At 29.2% G+C, this 19943-nt stretch overlaps 1 protein-coding gene across 7 annotated transcripts in view; it reads left to right on the top strand.

Moving 5' to 3' along the window:
* Positions 1 to 19943, top strand: part of LOC112680945 (potassium voltage-gated channel subfamily H member 2) — a 156138-nt gene that overhangs the window by 25128 nt on the left and 111067 nt on the right. For all 7 annotated transcript variants that reach the window (XM_025551201.1, XM_025551232.1, XM_025551184.1 and 4 more), the window contains exon 2: positions 9904 to 10134. In XM_025551201.1, the coding sequence (XP_025406986.1) occupies positions 9904 to 10134 (231 nt within the window). The remainder of the gene's footprint in view (positions 1 to 9903; positions 10135 to 19943) is intronic.

A 19943-nucleotide genomic window follows, 5' to 3' on the forward strand; every position in this document is an offset into this window, starting at 1 on the left:
ACTAATGTATCTGTGATAAATTTCCATATTCACATTCTATGTAACCCGATGTTATTGGAAAACCTTTAGTTTTGTTATGCCTGTATTGTACATGATTTAATTGACCCCTTTTCCGCGGAGCCTTCGGATGCGACAAACATTGATAACCCATCACGCGTTCTCTTCATCTTTATCTCCTAACAATACTCGTTCTCTTCAATTCTCTTTCGAAGTTCTCGATCACAATGCTTTACAGATGTAAAGCATTGTGATCGAGAACTAATCTAATTGTCCACTGTTCTGTTCTTAAATCCATCATCGTTAAACACTTTGTCATGATCATAACATACTTCAGCGATATTGCCTTGAATCTTCCTCACATTCATCTGGTTTTTGATATCTACACTAAATAATTGATAGTATATTTTAACACCCTGAATGCCTTTGTTAAAATTTTTCTTGTATCCCTGTTTATGTGTTTTTACTGTAAAATTACTATTGAATTGAAAATTAATTTATGCAATCCTGTGATCAAATATTTATCAAAATTATCCGAAAAAAAAATTTAAAAAAAATTAAAATCATTGATCCTACTAAAATAAAAAGTAAAAAATAAAATGTTTTTTAATCGATAGTTTAAATAAACATTTTTGTATTTTATAATTTATTGTTGTGAATATTTTTTTGTCGATGTATTTGTTGTTTAAAATTATATCGCGTTATTGATCGAGATTAATCATATCCTTATAGCATATAAATATATATTCAATATTCGTGCGTAATGTTGTATACCATGGCTCTAAATCCGTTTACTTTTTTAAAAAAAAATCGATCATTTGGACATGTAAAATACTAATATACATAAGCTTATATTTTGGATATAATATAACAGTCATGTTGCGATGTATGTATATATAATTATTAATATATACTATATAATAAAATACATTTCGAAATTCACTCTACATTATATTATCAAAGCGTACAAAATATTATTTAATTTTATCCAGTAACAACAATGTTATTTATTCGTTTAAGTAATCAAAAAATAATAGTTGAAAATCCGATGTGTATCGAGTTATTAATATAATAATGTGTTAATTCTAATTTTTTATTTATGTTAAAGAGAGAACGGCCGCGCTCCAAATGCGTCCCAAAGATATCAATGATCTAATCCAAATCGTGGCCCGGATTTTTTTTGATAATCCGTTAATTTTTAAGAGGGCTAAGTGATTTTGATAAATAAAGCTATTCTGTCAGAAGCCTCTTTTATTTAGTTTTTATCGATAAAAAAAAAACAGAAAGAAATGCCCAAACAATAATGATAATACCATTTATAGTACCTAGTTTATATAATACTCTCGTGGTTGATCCATTCATTTTTGAAAATGGAGACGGTAGCTTCTTTTATTTAGTTTTTGTCGATAAAAAAAAAAGAAAGAAATGCCGCAAACAATAATGATAATACCATTTATAGTACCTAGTTTATATAATACTCTCGTGGTTGATCCATTCATTTTTAAAAACAGAGACCGTTACTAGTATAACGGGGAAAAATTATATAAGTTTTAATAATGTTAAAATTAATCTGAAAGTTTAATAATTGTTTTATTGACATTTTTATATTTTGTTGAAAGTTCTTTTATAAACATTTTTAATATCATGTTATATAAGTTATTTGAAACATTTTTCAAAATAATAATTAAAAATTAAATTAGTTGAAAATCACTTTCCATTAAAAAATCAGAAAAAAATTGATATCGCTTAATGATAACAATTTCATAACTTAAACTAATTTAAGTTAAATTTAAAAAGAAAAAATTGTAAAATTATATTAAACATTGCATATTTGAATTAATTAAATAAAAAAAAGTATAATTACACCAAACGTTCGTATTTTGCTTTTACATTTTTCATACATTTTAATACCTTTCGCAATATAATGGAAGTGTTACTTTTTTGGATAAACACATGATTCCCATAGAATACCTGATAGTGTGATTGTACTATAAAAGTAATAGGACAGGAAAACATGACTTGAAAAATAGAGATTTTTTTTTAAAAACATCAATTAAAACATTCTCTTTTTTTTCAAAATTTTAAATAGCGTTTTATTTTATTAGTCTATTTTAAATTTACAAGTGTTAATTTTTTAAATGATAATAATGATAAAAGTGTGCCTATTTTTAAAAATTGTTTTTATATTATAATTATTTAAAAGGGAATTTTTTTTTCATTCAATTATAAATTTGAGTTACAAAATAAAATTATATTTTTATAAATCATTTATTTTGTTAATAATTTTTATTTTAAATAATAAAAAAATAAAAAAATAAAAGAAAATTATACAAGTTTTGCCCAACTATGTGTCTCGTAACTCATTATTCATAGTAAAATATATGCTTGCATGATGATCTATAAATATTTTCTTCTGAGCATATTATCTTCATTTTAATGGTCGCTGTTGTGTTTCACTAGATTTACCTAAGTAGTGAATTAAGAAATGTAACATGCTTAAGGTTATTATGATATCGTCAACATTTTTTATTTATTTTTTTTATTTACTATTAACAAAAATAATTCAGTATAATCCATACATTTACGATTTTTCAATAGAATAAATAAAAAAAGTATACTTTTTATTTGGAATATTTATTGGAGTGATCATTTATTTTAATCATGGATATATTATTAAGGTAATGTTAACCTTTTTTTTTTTTAATACATCGACTATAAACCTACCACTCAGAAACACCAAAAAGAGTTAAACTTATATATTTCAATTGTATTTATTTGATTTATGACATTTTCAAGAAATATTAAAATGTTTATATTACTTGATGGTGTTTGAAATATAAATTGTTCGTACATTTGAAGCATATAAATAAGATATTTAGTTAAATTGAAATTGATTTGTTTATTTAAATATACATATATATATATATATATATATATATATAATGTGGAATATTTGAAAATGTTTAACGCAATTGAGTTTATACAAAACAAAATAAATCAAAATATATTTTAAAATTTTATTAATTTATTAGTTTTGAACTGTCCAACGACTGTTTACTAAAACTAGAATATTTTAATTGTTATATTTGTGTTATAATTTTTAAATGTCCTTGACCCAAAAAAAATAGTTAAGCACTGAGTATAATAAATTCAAACGTAGTTTAATTTCATGAATGATTTAATGAGATTTATATAGTTTTTATTTTCAGTATTAATATTAATTTTAACTGTTTGAATTTTTTTAGTTTTTTTTGTATCTACATTTTATAAAATTTTTAATTTTATTTTTTCGTGACAGTTTGAATGGCGGTGAATGAAAAAAACGATTCTTTGATCTCGAAAATCGTTTCGAAATCGCAATCACAGCAATTATATCATAATGTTCTCGAGAAGACGGAAACGTAAATATTTTATTCGGCATTGTTAACTTGGTTAATTTTGGCTAGTCCGTATATTTACCCTCAAGGGAAATTGACCGTGGTCGTCGTTATCATCGGGTGATCGAATTCTTGGCGACGACCGCTCTCAGGAAAATTGCTCGCCACCAAACAGATTAAAAATTTTGTTTTGCGTTCGTTTAAAGTAATCGAGTAATCCATTATGAACCGAAAAAGTAGTCGCAACTATTAACGGTTAATCCGGTGCATGACAAAATTTGAGCATTCGAGACATAGCAGATGTATTCATTGTGAGTCAGAATAGTTTTCTGAATAGTTTCAACGCTAATCGATCCGCCACCCGTACGGGACAAGTTTTGTAACAAATTTAATTAAAATGTGTGATCGGAACAAAAAAAACGAAAACAATTTAAAAAAAAACCGTCGAACCGCGAGCGTGTATATTCACTAATAATGTCGGTGTATTATTCCGACTAAGAAAATAATACCGGATCCGAAGTATTCGAGTACATCGCGATTGTTCCTCGTGCTAAGCCCGTTTCTTGCGAAGACATTTTGACTGCTGCGCAAAAGTTTTCGCGTATGTACTATGAACTCTGAACATATGGACACATTGAACGCTGTCTGCTTCTGCGAAGTCGAGAATTTCATACAACCTCAATGAACCGTAGTCCATTTTAAAACGTTTGTCACCCACTCATTGTGTAATGGTTCTTTTTTTTTTCGACAATATTTTGTTTGCGTACTGTACAATTTACAAAAACTTTTAATTTTATTTTTCGAACATGTCGTGATCCTAAACTATATCTGTAGAACGTTAAAATGTCGTATCTTTATTCCTCGCTCGATGCAACGAGATAATGGTCAGCGCGTTAATGCAATTCTATTGCAGGTAACTGTATTCGGGCGCGTTTGCATCAGATTCTAATGATGGTTAAACCTGCGACGAATTAATGCGAAACCAATTACATTTGACGACATATTACGATAATCGTCTTTTGCGTTTTATGCGTATTGATATCATAAGCGCTGTTACGATACTGAATATATTCTAGTCACTATATGCATTTTATACAAAATTTTAAATAAATAAAAAAAAAGATAAACCAAAAAAAAATTAAACAAAATTGACGATAAACTATGTATTTATACTTAAGTATTAACGGCATTCGCTTGTATCGAATTTTCACAAAAATCGATTGGTAAAAAACTGATAGATTTGATACGTAAAAGTTTTTTTTGTTCTACCAAGTCGAACTCTAAAGAATTATGGGCGAATATATGTGTTTTATGTAATAGATATGAATAAAAATGTGTGTAGTTTATGGTATTATTTGTCAAATGGTACATTAATAATTTATAATTTTTCTCGTTAAAAATTTGATCAAAACATATTTTATTACTAACGACTTTATAAGTGATTGGGTTTTTCGTGCAAATGTTGGTAAATATCACAAAAATTACAATTTAATGTGTCAGTATAATATATTAATTATTTTATTTGTCGGCCAGGTTTCTAATATTTGGTTTAATGTTAATTCATATAGCAGAAGTCACTATAACATTTTGAAAATGTATACAAATCTTATTTTTGTTAGTTTTATTTATTTATTTTTATTTTAAGGAAACAATTTCATCTTAATTAATTATCATATAATGACACAAGTTTGATAAACGTATCGAGTTTTCAAGGCCGTTACACGAATCAACCTAAATATTGTATAGGTGCACACTACACTTTCGATTCAAATAGTTGTACATAAGATTTGGTAAATGTTTAATACCACAGTTTTAGTCCGAGTTGGTTTCCTGAATCCTGAGTTTCTACGTTACGTTTTTAATGAGTAGATAAACTGTAACACGTAGCAAAATAAAACCCTTGGCTTAAAAATTTATGAAATGCCAATAGAAATTCTATATAAAATGACGCGTAGCTGTACTCGAGTAGTGTATTGTACTAGAAAATGCAGAGGTATCGATGATGGTGCCACGTAATCTACCCGTACGCAATATTTTAGTAACTATTTTCTATAGTTTTATTTTATTTATAATTTTTTTAATCCGAAATCGTTTATTTGACTCTAAAAATTATATTGAAGAATCGCGTTGATTTTTAACTATTATTATACTCCGCGATAAGCAATTAATATTTTCTATAAAATGTTTGTATTCAATTGTGTTGGCTACAACAATTCGTTTGTTTCATTCAACTGGTGTTCTTGACACGGGTAAATATGTTTTTGAGAACAATTGAGGAACCAAGCATTTTAGAGAACATCGGAGGCGATTTTTTTTTTTGTAAGTCGATCAACCGAAACGCTATATCAACAACGGACTCAATCTTTTGCCAAAAATATGTCCAAAGGTAAACCTGCTTTCGCGTACGACGTAAAATCAATATTCAACGCTAACAATATTACAAATGTTCGAAGTTGTTTTGGACTTAAAAATCCATGTGATGGATTATCTCCGTCCTTAATACTTGCGATACATCTACAAAGAAAAAATCATATTCATCCAACTATAATTTCATACAAACTAATTTAACTGTAATAACGGCCTATCAAATTTTATAATTATTATCAACCATAGCGTTGCATGGGAAATACGATTTTTAGACCGAGAGAAATATTGAACAGATAACGATACTAGTTATTGTAGTGGTTGTTTTCAAATAATTCTCACAGAGTGGTAACAAATAAATAATTATTAATAGTACGAGAAAATAATACGTCGAGTAGAAATTTTTTTTTAAAGACACTTAGTATGTTATATCCACGAGTAAATTGTGTTTTATCTATTGGGTGAGGGTTTATTCATTATTTGTTATGTTTAATCGTTCAATCACTCAAATACCTGAGTTCATAACTGTTATAACGTTATTCAGTTTTAAATTGTTTATGTTATTGTGTTCGTTAATATGAATGGCTTTGTTGTTTATACAAATTTCCTCAATCATAATGTGGTTAACAAAAGAGTTCGAGTCCAATGTAGTTGTCCTAAATAATTGTGATTCGAAATTAAAATATATTTTCAAATTAATTCGGTGTTTTATTGTTTTGATTATCGAATAGCCTAAATACAATTACCAAGAGTTTAATTTAAATAGTAAAATAAATAATAATAAAAATTAAAATAAATAAATAATTGATTTCAATGCTTTAAGAGTTTTTAATAATTTTGATCGTTTATAAATCGTTAAGTTAAGTTTATATGAAACGCAAATCAGTATTGTTAAATATAAAAAGCTTTATTCAAAAAACGTTTTGTTAACATATTTTTTGAGCATTATTTTTTTTTTTTTTTTATAAAATTTGACGATCTAAGATTTTTGGTTTGATCAGTATTTTTTAATTATTATGTCCGAAAGAAAAATTTTGAACTTGATAGATATATTAAAATGTTTAGATATTCAAGTGTACAATTTATAAGACGCTTATTTATTTCAAACAATCTTCATAATATTAACCATTTTTCAATCACTAAGTTTTTGAAGTTCTGATACTAAACGAAAGCTGAAAAATTGTAAGAGATATACACATCTACAACAGTCGTCATTCTGTATACGGATTTTAGATAAATTTTAAAAAGATTATCTCGATAAAAGATGACTATCAATATAATACGTACTTATCATGATATCAATTTACATAACTAGGTAAATCGCAGAACTTAATAAAATCGCATGCGATATGTCTACTTTCCGTGATTGGACGTACACTAGGTACATAGCATATCATCTGAACACAACACGAATGACAATATAAAATATAGAAACGTTACCAATTACATTAATATTATTTTTGTTGAATCTTCAGCAGATCGAAATTGATACACTAATGTAAGTGGATCTTATTATTTTATTATTTTATTTTATTTTTGGATTCGGTTTATTTCATATATATATATATATATATACGTATAATAAGGTATAAGAAATTACTTTGGGTGGACGGCGAACATCCCAAAATACGTATTCAATATCTTTTGCGGTATAAAACCGAAATCATACACTTTTGTGTAAAACCGGACACCATATTTTTATTTTCGTTCGATTTTATCCCAAATTTTGACTAGTAGTGAAAATCAAATCTTTATGAATTTCATTCCTACAAACTTTATAGTATTTGGTTTTAACTTTTAATCGCGAGATTTACTATGTACTTACAGGTTATTTAATTCTTTACTCGATACGGTCAATTGATGCACGGGAACTTCGCGGGTTTCCCAACCCGAAGGAGTTATAAGTACTTTTAACACACGCACAATAAAAATGATGGTTAGTGCGTTTACATTTATATGTACTGTTCGTGCGTATTTATGTGGAAACCTTATTCGTCCTTTTTTCCATCTCTTATCACCCCTCAACATTGTTTGTGTAGTATTGTTTGCCAATAATTCAGTTATTAATGTACCGTTAAAGTGGTGTACTTATTATAGGTAATTATTGAAATTATTCAACTTCTTTCTAATTTCTTGATAATAATTGTCACCATGAGATACGCTAATAAAAAAAAAATATAATTATGTTGTAGTTATTTTGTAATATATAAATATATATCGGACGCCCGCAGAAATAAGGCCATAACTCAAGGGGGAATGGTTGAATAGTCGCTTAGTATCCGATTGGAGTTGGGTCCAGATTTATGTTAAAAAACTTTTTATTTTATAACTGACATGAACAATCTAAGGGGGTCAATTCCCCCCTCCACTTTCTCTCTCTAAGCGTCCTTGAGATATATTTATATAATATATCATAGTATCGATAAAAATACGTATTTAAAGAATAACGGTCTGGATGAAAATGTTGACATTGAAAAATAATTAAAATTACATTGTATTGGATCCGAAAAAAAACATACTGCTAATGAAGAAAACGACGAAATTAGATGTACTTTGGTGGCTCGTGTCTGGTGTCTAAATTTATTACGGTAATGAGTCGCGAAAAAAAATAAACTCCGCCAAATTGCTGCGGTGAGTTCGACTTAGGTAGAACTCACGGAGGAAATAAAAATACTGCAAAATTGACTGTCGTTCTTCCTCGATTTATTTCCGTCGCTTTCTATAACATTCCACTCGACCGCCGTGTTAAAAAATCTCTGTCGTCATTTCTCGCGACCAGCAGTGACGATGAAGATAGAAAATGATGTCATTGTAAAATATACGTATTAAAATGTTTTTATTTTATTTTTAAGAACAGTTTCTTGTACTTATAGATCAGCAGCCAAGTAAATTAATACTTTACATTTGCCATTATATACATACATATTGAAAAGAGAAATAAATAATTTTCTTACTCTTTAGAAAATAAATAGAAAACCGACCCTAGTAGTGACGTGATATGTATAAATGTGGAAATTTTTTATAATCACGTTTAGAAGATAAATGAAAACAGGTAATTACAACATAAATTATAATAATAACATAATGATTAAATTGTGTACAATATGTACGATGCAAAAATTTTTCTAAAAATATTTTTCAGTTCATAATATAAAAAAAAAAAGAAAGTAATTTACAACAAATATAATTTAACATATTATTATGCAACATAGACGTTTTGACGGGATCTTTGATTATATATTATTAATACGATGTGTCACTACAACTTATGTCATTACAAATTATTTTTATTGTACATAGTATACAGACAGTTTATTATGTTAAAAATAACATAAAAAAGTCTGAATTTCGTTTTACCTTGTTGCTACTCAAAACGTTTTACAAAACGTTTTAATCATAAGTGTAAGTGTAAATGACGAGGGGAAAAAAAACGGTACCACGCACAAAGCATTATACAGGGAATTCGAAGCTCTCGCTATTAAAACTGGTATTTATGAAATAATATTTAGTCTCATTAATGTCTAGCTTAATTTATGATTTATGTATTTTTAGTATTCCTTTGTACAATGCAAATGTATAACATATTTTAATTGAAAAACAATTGTATTTTATTGAATTTAAAAATAATGTTCACATCGTTTATCGTTTTCATTTATCATATTGAAAACAATATAGTACAACATTGAATGTTACGTTCAGGTAATTTACCGTATGGTTTTTAATAAAATATAAATTTTTAATGATATATTATTATTATAACAATATAATAGCTGCCTGAAAAATATTATAATATAGTTAAAATTGTATTGAAATTGCTCGACCGGCGTTTTGTTGGAAAACAAAACTTTTACTGAACCATATTTAATCGTTGCGCTTTTAAACAATTATTTAATTCACGCTTAAGCTTATAATATATTACACACGTACATATAGTTAAGCTGCTAGGTATTTTTACAAGTAATAAAAAAGTAATTTCAAAAGTTGTAATCTAGGTATGGATATCACTTTAACAAATACACACACACACACACACACACACTCACACCCGCACATATACGTACACACATAACACATACACACACACACGAGTACACGTACACGCGCACTCATAAAAAACAAGTGACACACAACTTAATAATATACCTTGTTTCTTTTTTTTTTCTAGACCGTAGTTTTTTGGTAGCCAATGCTCAGCAAGCCGGCTGTAACATAATCTACTGCTCAGACGGTTTCTGCCACATGACGGGTTACAGCCGAGCCGAGGTGATGCAGTGCCCGGCAATATGCGAATTTCTACAGGGACCGATGACTTCGCAGCACGCCGTTTCCGTGGTAAAAGAAGCGCTGGCCGCGGGCATCGAAAGGCATTTCGAGATACTCTACTACCGGAAAGACGGTAAGGCATCATCATTTATGAAATATTGTATAGGCACAATAGAACTCGGATTATCCGAACTAATTAATGTCAAGAGTGATTTTATAAGCAAATATCCGGATGATTGACATATGGCATATCAAAAGTTATATAACCTTATGAATATATTGTACATATGTATTTATTATTTATGTGTAATATTATTTAAAATTTCTAACAGTAAAAAAATAATTTTATTATAATGTATATATCTAAACAAAAAATAAGCTATAAATACAATAACTTATATTTTTTAAAAAAAAAATGTTAACTTTTTTTACACATTTTTGGTACATTTTTTATTTTATTTTGAAAATTTATAATATATTAGTTAATTTCGTAGTTGTCTTTTTCTTCAGAGCAGCTTTGTCTATCAATCTCCTTAAATGCAATAAGTGGTAAGTACTCGATTATTCTTGCCTCACGAACCATTTGAACGCCAAATCTAATGCATCAAAAGTTTCAGAATAAGACAGGTAATTTTCACCATCAGTCTAATCGTTAGTTTCATTTTCATCTTCTTTATATAGGCTACAAACTATTTCGTCATCTGAAAGTATTTAATATCCAGGACCAATTGTGTTCATAAGCAACCACTCATTTAAATTAAATTGAATTTATATTTATTTTAATTTTAATTCGCTTCATCACAATCCCCAAATACGTGATCTTGGCTTATACACTCCCGTATTTCAGCTATTTCAACATTTAATTCCAAGTTTTGGGTGTCTTCAGGTTGCTCCAGTAACGTTTTTTATTGCCTTTACAAAGTGAAATTTTGCGTACATTTCCATGCTTCAACAAGCATATATCGGAAGTTCGATTTACTAGTTAGTAATAGACCAAACTTTTTTTTCTCGTCCAGATAATTGGACGTCCGGCTGATTGACATTCGGATAATCGGAGTTCTACATACTTTACTTGTAAAAATTGAAGGATCAGAAAGTTCAAAAGTTAATTGTTTGTATACGCAGTGTGTTTAAGTTTGAGTTAAAAATATAATAGTAGTTCTGGTTCTAGTTTACTCGCGCAATATTTATTTTCAGAATTCGTTCTTACCTATTTGTTAGAAACGATAAAATATCATTGGCACAAAGAAAATTATTACTTTATAGACTATCTAGTAAACATATCACAATCTATAGAGCTGAAACAGAAAATATAATTCATTCGGGTTATATTGATCAGTATGAGAATCATGTAAATCGATATGTTTTGATAGTTATTATACAATTAAGTAATATTATATAATTTTGCTCACGTACTTTCTTCTGATCGTCAAACTTGGAGCAAAAGACCTGAGAAAAACCAGAAAACTAGAAAAAAATTACTGTATCAAAATGTCGACATTAATTACGACAATGTATCGGCACCTGAGACATTTTTATGATGGGAGGGAAGGTCTATTTTGTACATCGCACGAACGTATCATGCGTAATAATATTATACGGCGGTTAATTTGAATGCTTCCTCATACGGTAGTCGTTCATAAAAATAATGTTTTCTCTTTTATTTCGACCCCCGGCCCTGGATTTTTTTCTCGCCTTTTCACTTTTCCCGTTTAGCTACATAAACATTTGTGCACGATATCTTCACGTATAATAGTTGATGACATCGTTCTAGTAAGAAATCGAGGAAAAACCCTGTGTGCATACTGCATACAAAAAGGAATATTAAATCCGAGGTACGCGGTTGTGGCCAATATTATATGATACTTTTACCAAAGGTCATCGTGTTCGCTTGTATATATTGCATACGCGCGCACGTGTGCGAAGAGCAAGTCCTTTAATATCCGTCAGCCTGGAACACCGAATAGGAGCTCGTAAATCGTTTAGTTGTTGAATTGATTTTGAGGGTGAAAGTTTATCGGCACAGATACAGTGGATTCCCCTTAATTTAGTCGCTTCGAGACCAAACCCATTTACCCACGTCAATCGGTTGGCCATATTAACCGAACTTAGTTCAAACACATCAAAATTTTTAATGTCGAAAAGTTTTTATTTTGCAAAACGTAAACCGTAAAATTGACGAAAAAAAAATGTTAAATTAAATTAATAATTAAATACATACAAAATATATGCAAAATAATATTAAGTTATATAATCTCGAATGCATAGTTTTTTTTAGCGATCAAGCGCTTGGAGAAAGATACATTACTTTGTCAAGGATCTCGGTTTCCTTGAAGGAATGTTCATTTTGAGGCATATTCGAAAACGTTTACGATTGCGTTGAAATTCACGCTAAAACTGAAATAATTGTTATTGAGTTAGGGAAATCATAAAAATAAAAAATAAATAAATATATATTTATGTCGTTGTTTTTTATTATTTTTTATTTATATATTTATATTATAAATATATAAATAAAAAATAATAAAACAATTAACTTGTGGCTTTCATTTTTGAATTACTCTTAACAAAATGCAATTAAAGACTAAAAGTTAATAATTTTTATTACTCATGATGGGCTTGGATTTTAATGTCCTTAAAAATCGCGAAAAATGACTTTAAAAAAATGCAAAAATGATTTAAAAAACTCAAAAAAATGCCTTGAAAAAAAAATATATATTACATGTACCTAAATATTTTAACTTCAAAAATTAATATATAAAAAATTATTCTTTATTGTTTTATTAAATCACGAGAGCGAGCCTCCTATTTTTCCCCAATAAGTTTTTGTAGATATACATATTTTTTTCTTGTTCTTCAACTTGTTCTCTTCGCTGTACACCATTTATATGTTTGTCTCTTGATATTTGTTGTTGTATGGTAAAATGTTTTTCAATTGTAGTTCAAAAATACATATACAGCAACTTTTACATTGCATACCTTACACAACAACAATAATCCGTCGGTAGAAAAATTTATAATCTATAATTTTAAATTCAAAAACATCAAAAATGACTTAAAAACCTCTAAAATGCCTTAATAAACGAGAAAATCGACATTAAAATAAAAAATTATTATTAAATGTAAAAAAATGCAAAGTACATTTTTTTATTCTAATTTAAAAATACCTATAACATAGTTGTAACAAAACGAGTATCGTACAGAATTCTTCAGAAAAATATGCCAAGTGCATCGAAACCCCAGCTTTACTCATAATAAACACAATCTTATAGATACGAGGAAACCCAATTGTATTAGTTATTCATATTCTAACGCTATGATAAAACGTAAATTACATAAACCGAACCGAGTGCCCATATTATATGATTTTTTTTAACCTTGTTAGTAGACATTAGATTTGGGACCAGACCACTTTGACTGCATTATGCTGATGCCAATATTAACCTGTGCCTAGTTTAGGCGAAATCCACATATATATATATATATGTGTGTGTACGTCTCGTAAAAGTATATTATTTACAGTAGTGCAGAAATCATGATATTATGTGTTTGGAAACAACGTTTTGATTTCTTAGAACAACGAAAATAAAATAAAATATTTTCGTTATGATGTTATGTATGAAAAATATGGTTAAAGGAAAAAACCTCTGAACAAAAGTAAGAAAAAAACTAAATACTTCACAAGGAAAATAGTTCATCATGATTTATACGCTTATATTATGATCATAACGTATTTACTTTTAAATAACGTATCGACACGCGCCCAGAATCGCAAATAAACGTACGCGACTATTCGTTCGAGTTTTAGAAAATATTACTTTCGAATACACGAAACAAGCGAAAAAAAAAACTACAATTATACATTAGAAATAAAGACAAGTTTTGTGTGTTTTTATTTATTTTGGCGTTGTTGGTTGCAATACTTTTTTGTAACACACAGTTATTCGTTTGTTCCCTTTATAGTTGTACACATGTGCATCTGGAAGCCAAAACAATATTAATAACTTCTTTCCGCGTCCGTTTGTACGTTTTGATAAATCGTCCGTTATAATTTTCCCTAAATAATCACGCGTTTTTTTTTTTTTTTAGGTAATTAAATAAACTGTAGCCATACTAATAATTTATAAATTTTTTAATTATTTGGTAATATATTATTATGACATTGTACATAGTTCAAGTTTATTCGTAATAAAACAATAGCTTTTAAACTTATTCGTTCGTGTACGAAAAAAAAAAAACAACAACATACTTTTAAATTTTCTACTCAATCATGTGTACTGTAGGTAACGATACATAATAAAATACTGCAATTCATCATAGTACTATTTAATTTTGAAATGAATCGATACATTCATGTTCTAGTTAAAATAGACTATAGTTATTCGTGTAATACCATCAAATCGTATAGAATGTATGTACTATTTAGATCGGGTCGTTAAAGTTCACATTCGTTTGACATTTGACCTAGATTTCCATTACAATTGTAACGGGTGACACTGGTTTTTGAATTAATACCGTGGTTAAATCAAATAATGATATTTTAATGAATTATCAGGGCCGCGGTGAGCTTATTCTGAAAATAGGTTTCAATATTACATTATATGGTTCCCTGGAGACTCCGCAATATCTTATTTATGAGTTGTAAATATTATATTTTAAATCATAACACCACCAAGGAACAAAGATCTAATGAATGTTTCCTTAAATTTCCGTGAATATAATGTATACACAATAAGTATAAAATTATTTATATTTTGAAATGTTTTCGTGGTCGTTTCGTACACATCTAATTATAATACAAAATCTAGACCTGAATAATATAAAATGTCATATCGTTCTGTTTAAGTGCTTTTACAGTACATAAATGAATAATATCACACGTATATATTATATTTTTTTAATCCGGTCTTAAAACTTAATTATTTACGGTTTTTAAATGCGTTAACATAAAATATTAATTTTTTTTGTAAAAGTACATTATGCATTTGGACAATAATTATTATAATTACGATTAGATATTAACATGTATACGTATGATCTACTTCATACAATAATCAGTAATGTCCCCGTTGGGTATACTACATATGCACTACATGTACACACTCAAAATTATTTTGAAAATTCACTAGTACACTATGTATACTCTCAAGTCTCAAGCACTTCGCGAAGAAGCACTAAAAGTAATTAGTTTCACAGGTTTTAATTTTGGCCTTGTATTGTAACAGACATTCAGTTTTCCCCCAGACGATTAGTGTATTACCATGAAATAATAATTATTTCGTAGTTATACACTGTAATCAATAATTAATATTGGTGGCGTAATATGTATTTACGATGGTATAAATGTATTTAAATATATTTCATTTATATTTATATAAAAAAATAAAAATTTATGCATTTCAAGTTTTCGTTGATATTTACAGCCTTCCCCATCATCACCAACATCTGAATTATAAAAATGTCCGAATTCAAACACTCGTAGTAGTATACTCATATCAAAATTGGTGGGAAAATCATTGATTATAATTAACTATATCTGTTGCAATATATTATAGGTTAATTTAATTTAACTATAAACACTACACATTGTTTGTATTGAAAAATTGATATTTTCGAATTTTTTGGATTTTTATTAATTATTTCAAATTTATCAACCTTGTTAAGTTCAAAATATTTTTAAAGAAATATTAAACGAAAACGAATAATTAAATTTAGCGTTTGTGTATATTTATATATGCGTATATTTGCGCAGTTATATATCTTGGTCAATGTAATTGCATGCAAATTGCGAGTCATTAAAATAGTAGCTTGCACCGCAAAATACCGTAAGACATTCCAAAAAAGGAATTCTGGTTTATTTTCCGTCAAAATGTAGTACAGCCCATGAACGTTTTGAAAAATCAATAGGAACGTGTCGACCGACACAATGGACGATATATATGTGACGTATGATGTTTATGAACCCGCCGAGGAGGAATGTAAGATAAGAGAAATTGTTTTGGACCAAGTGAACTTCATTATTTATTTATGAAAATAAATTAAAACAAAAATGGAAATAAAAGATTACTATTTATATCAAAAGAATTATAAATTGCTGTGGGACGAAAGTTGTTATTTTCAAGTTTTTTTTTTCGTGTTCAAGAAAACTGTAAAAATAAAACCACCTCTTTATGGTAATATCTTCGACGTCGAATTCTATATATAAAAAGTTATGCTACACTAAAGCATTGATATGTGTTTACCATTTAAAAGTTATGATGTTACGGAATTAGAAAAAAACTGTCGGAAATCAATACACTTCTTACTTTTTTGAAAATTCAAACGGATAATCAATTATTAAATATCGAAGTATTATGTAAAAGATTCATACTTAATCTGAGTGTATGGTTAATGATGCGTAAACTATAACTAAACTATTACTAAAGTTGGTAGAAATACTACGGAACTCTAATAATTTGATTTCCAATTGTTTTAAAGAGCATTGAAGCAGCATTTAAAATATACACGTATTCACATGTATATAAATGTGTCATAGACAATAATTTAAACGAATAAACGCTTCAAATTTTATGAATTTTTGTTTAATCGATGTTGGTGTTCTAATCATAAATTCTCTCTCATAGAGTTCAAGAAATTACAATGTAAGTGTAATTACAATGCTAATTTAATTTATCATTCGTCAGCAAATATTTAATGTTAGTTACTAATTCTTTAGTTGTAAAGTAAAAAATGATAAAACTAGATTATATGCGGAAGTATGTATTTTCAAAATATAAACAAAATTTGTTCTATCTTGAGAATTTTTAATTCAAAATATGTATTTACTCGCTGTAGCATGTGAGAAATTTACTATAGTTTGACTTTTTTCTTTTCAAAAGTACATGCAATACGCTTATATGCTTTAATGTGTAAATTATAGAAAAGTTTGAAATAAATGCTAATGTATAGCTGAAAGAATTTTTAATTTATAATAATTTACTACTTTTTCCATAGAAGATGAAATAAATTATAATTTACAGTCGTATAATATGCTTACTTACATTTTTTCTCGTTGTTTTCACGATGTAATATAATAATAATTCTTTTTTATTTAGATTTTACAGTCCTTGAAGGACTTTTGCTGCTTCTAATAAATTTTTCCATCTGACTCTGTCGATGCTATTCTCTATTGTTATATCCTGTGAGCATATATTTAGATCATTGTTGACTCTGTCGATCCAGCGTTGTCTAGACCAACCTCTAGTTCTCTTATCATCTACTTTCCCTTCAAATACTTTCTTTATTATAAAATTTGATCTTCGGACGTGGTCTACCCACTCGATTCTCACTCATTACACATAATTCATACATCTTACTCAATAAGTATGCATTAATTTCAGGTTTTTAGTTAATGAGTTGAATCTCTCTATAAGTTTTTCTTCTATATACTTCGTTTTCTATGATAGGTCCGTAAATTCTTTGAAATACTTCTTTTTCCAAGCAAGCCATTTTTTCCCCGTCACTTTTTGTGGTCAATAAGTTTCGCATGCGTACGTTAAAACTGGTCGTGAAAAACTAGAGTATAGGCGTTATTTCGACTGTCCGGAGAGAATTTTTGATTTAAATAACTTATCCCACATATAGTAACCCTTGTTAGTGACGGATACTTTCAGTTTAATTTCATTATGCATAATTTCTGATTATTTATATTTGCCCCAAGATATTTGAATTATTCCACTTGTTGGAAGCAACAATTCCCTACTACTAGAATCCGAGTGGTATTTTGTACTTCTAGTCATGACACTAGATATTTTATTTTGTCCTGATTAACTTTTAGGCCTATTGGATTTGCTGTTCTTGTCATTATCTTCATGCAAGTGTTAGATATTATGACTATATTATCTGCATAGGCTAGAAGCGTGTTATTTGACAAACATTCCATTCTTTGGAGTATTGGCATCGATCTTATTACTTTTTCAAGTACCAAGTTACAAAGGACAGGGGACAGGGCAACACTCTATCAAAGACTAGTTTTGATTTCAAAACTTGGTGATATACTCTGCTAAATTTCACTTCGTACGTAGTATGTATGTTGCACTCTTTTATTACATTAATTAATTTATTAGAGATTCCAAATACCCATATCTCTATGATTCATATTTAGGATGTTGTTAAATATGTTTGGAACTTTTGTGTGATACCCCTTCTCTCGTTATTAAATTTTCATCGTAGTCCTTAAAGAGACAGATTTTGGCATAGAATCTTTCCTTTACCGATCTGTATTTTCTAAATCATGGGTTGAATCTATGTTCTTCCTTTTTTTTTGAGACGAATTCTTTTTCTGCTGCTCTTTTTTCTTATTTCAGTATTTTGTTTGATAATTTTTTGTATTTTATGAATTCTTCTATATTGTCGAGAGGCAGGTTTTACATCATTTTTAATCTTGACTCTACGCGTATTTCTGTTACTCCCATGCACTAAGAATCAAAACATGAGTTTTTGCTTTTGGATGTATTTTATTTTTTGAATACCTGAGTTGATTTTTTAATTGAGTTTTTAATTATGTTCCATATTTCTTCAGGATTTTTATATTTATATTTATATATATAAAAATACTGTAGCTGCTTTCGTAAAACGTGTGCTTAAATTTTGTGTGAATGTTAATTTTTCAAAATAAAATTATCTTTTAGTCTTTATCGCAGTGAATCGCCAGGTCGACGTCTGCAGCGAGTGCAGTCTCACGCGTAATACTTTCGAAACTAGAGAAAAGCGCGCACCACCGTTCCTTTCGAATTTCCTATGAAATCTCATCCGTTGAACGCGATCATAATACTATTCCGTATCACCGTTAAATATGTATACACACTTGTGCACGAGTGCGAAAATATTATGGGCTATTTTACGTATACATGCACATACGAGTATTGCACAGTGTTGAAGTGTTGTATTTGTGTGCGCGTGGGTGTTTATACAGGGCGTGATTGTATAATTACTACCTGTTTTCGTGTCACGATTTATGATGACGGTCATAACTCGAGTGGAAATGATTTCGGAGAGTCTCGTACGAGAGTCAAAACTACCAGTCAGTCGATGTGTTTCGCGATTCTTCTGCCGTGTGCAAACGGTTAAAACTGCCTTAAACGGCAGAACATAAGGACTGGAAACGAAATGAGAACAGTGCGAAATGGACTGGAAATGCTACGGGATGGTTGGAATTCGTTCGTCGTTTCGCACGGAGCCGAACGAAAAACGAACGTCGGGCGCGCGGTGCACATGTTTTCAAGAAGAATAAAAAACTAAAATAAAACACGACGGACAATACCATGCACCAGTAGCGTATATAAGGGAGGGGCATAGTGGGCTTAAGCCCCTCCCCTTAAATGTTTTAAAAATCTTAAAAATTATTTTGAACGTATGTTTTATTTTAATGGTGCTTTATGCTTATTTAGAATTTGCGTCCAACATCAAATCGTTTTGGGACATTCTGTAAATGAAATGTAGATCAGTACCTACTGTGTCTTGTTAGTAATTCTTAGATAGCAGTGGTAATTCAACTCTGTCCGTAGTAGCCCCTCTCGAAAATATTTCCTGTATACGCCACTGCCCTGCACTTCGTTTTCCTAGCTTCAGTACGGAAGACGAAAAGAAAACCGGCCGATCAACACCGACCGGCGTTTGATCCGAAAGTGATTTTTCGTTTATCGTCGATTTTCCGTACACTCGGATTCGCGCGAGAAATCGATTCACTTGTTTCGAAACGAAATCGAAACGCGCGCAACGCCACTTCGGCCGCGCGGTTAGCACGGGGGGGTGGGGTAACGGAGAGACCGGAGAAACTGCCCTGGCCGATCGGGATGCGTGCGCGCGGGAAAGAGTCAACGGCCCGTCCGGACGGTGACGTAGGCGCGCGCGCACGATATGACGTCATATCGGCACGACGTCACGGTCGGCCTATGGTTGCGG

The sequence above is a fragment of the Sipha flava genome, unplaced genomic scaffold, assembly GCF_003268045.1.
Source record: "Sipha flava isolate LNK unplaced genomic scaffold, YSA_version1 101_pilon_pilon, whole genome shotgun sequence".
Lineage (NCBI taxonomy): Eukaryota > Metazoa > Arthropoda > Insecta > Hemiptera > Aphididae > Sipha > Sipha flava.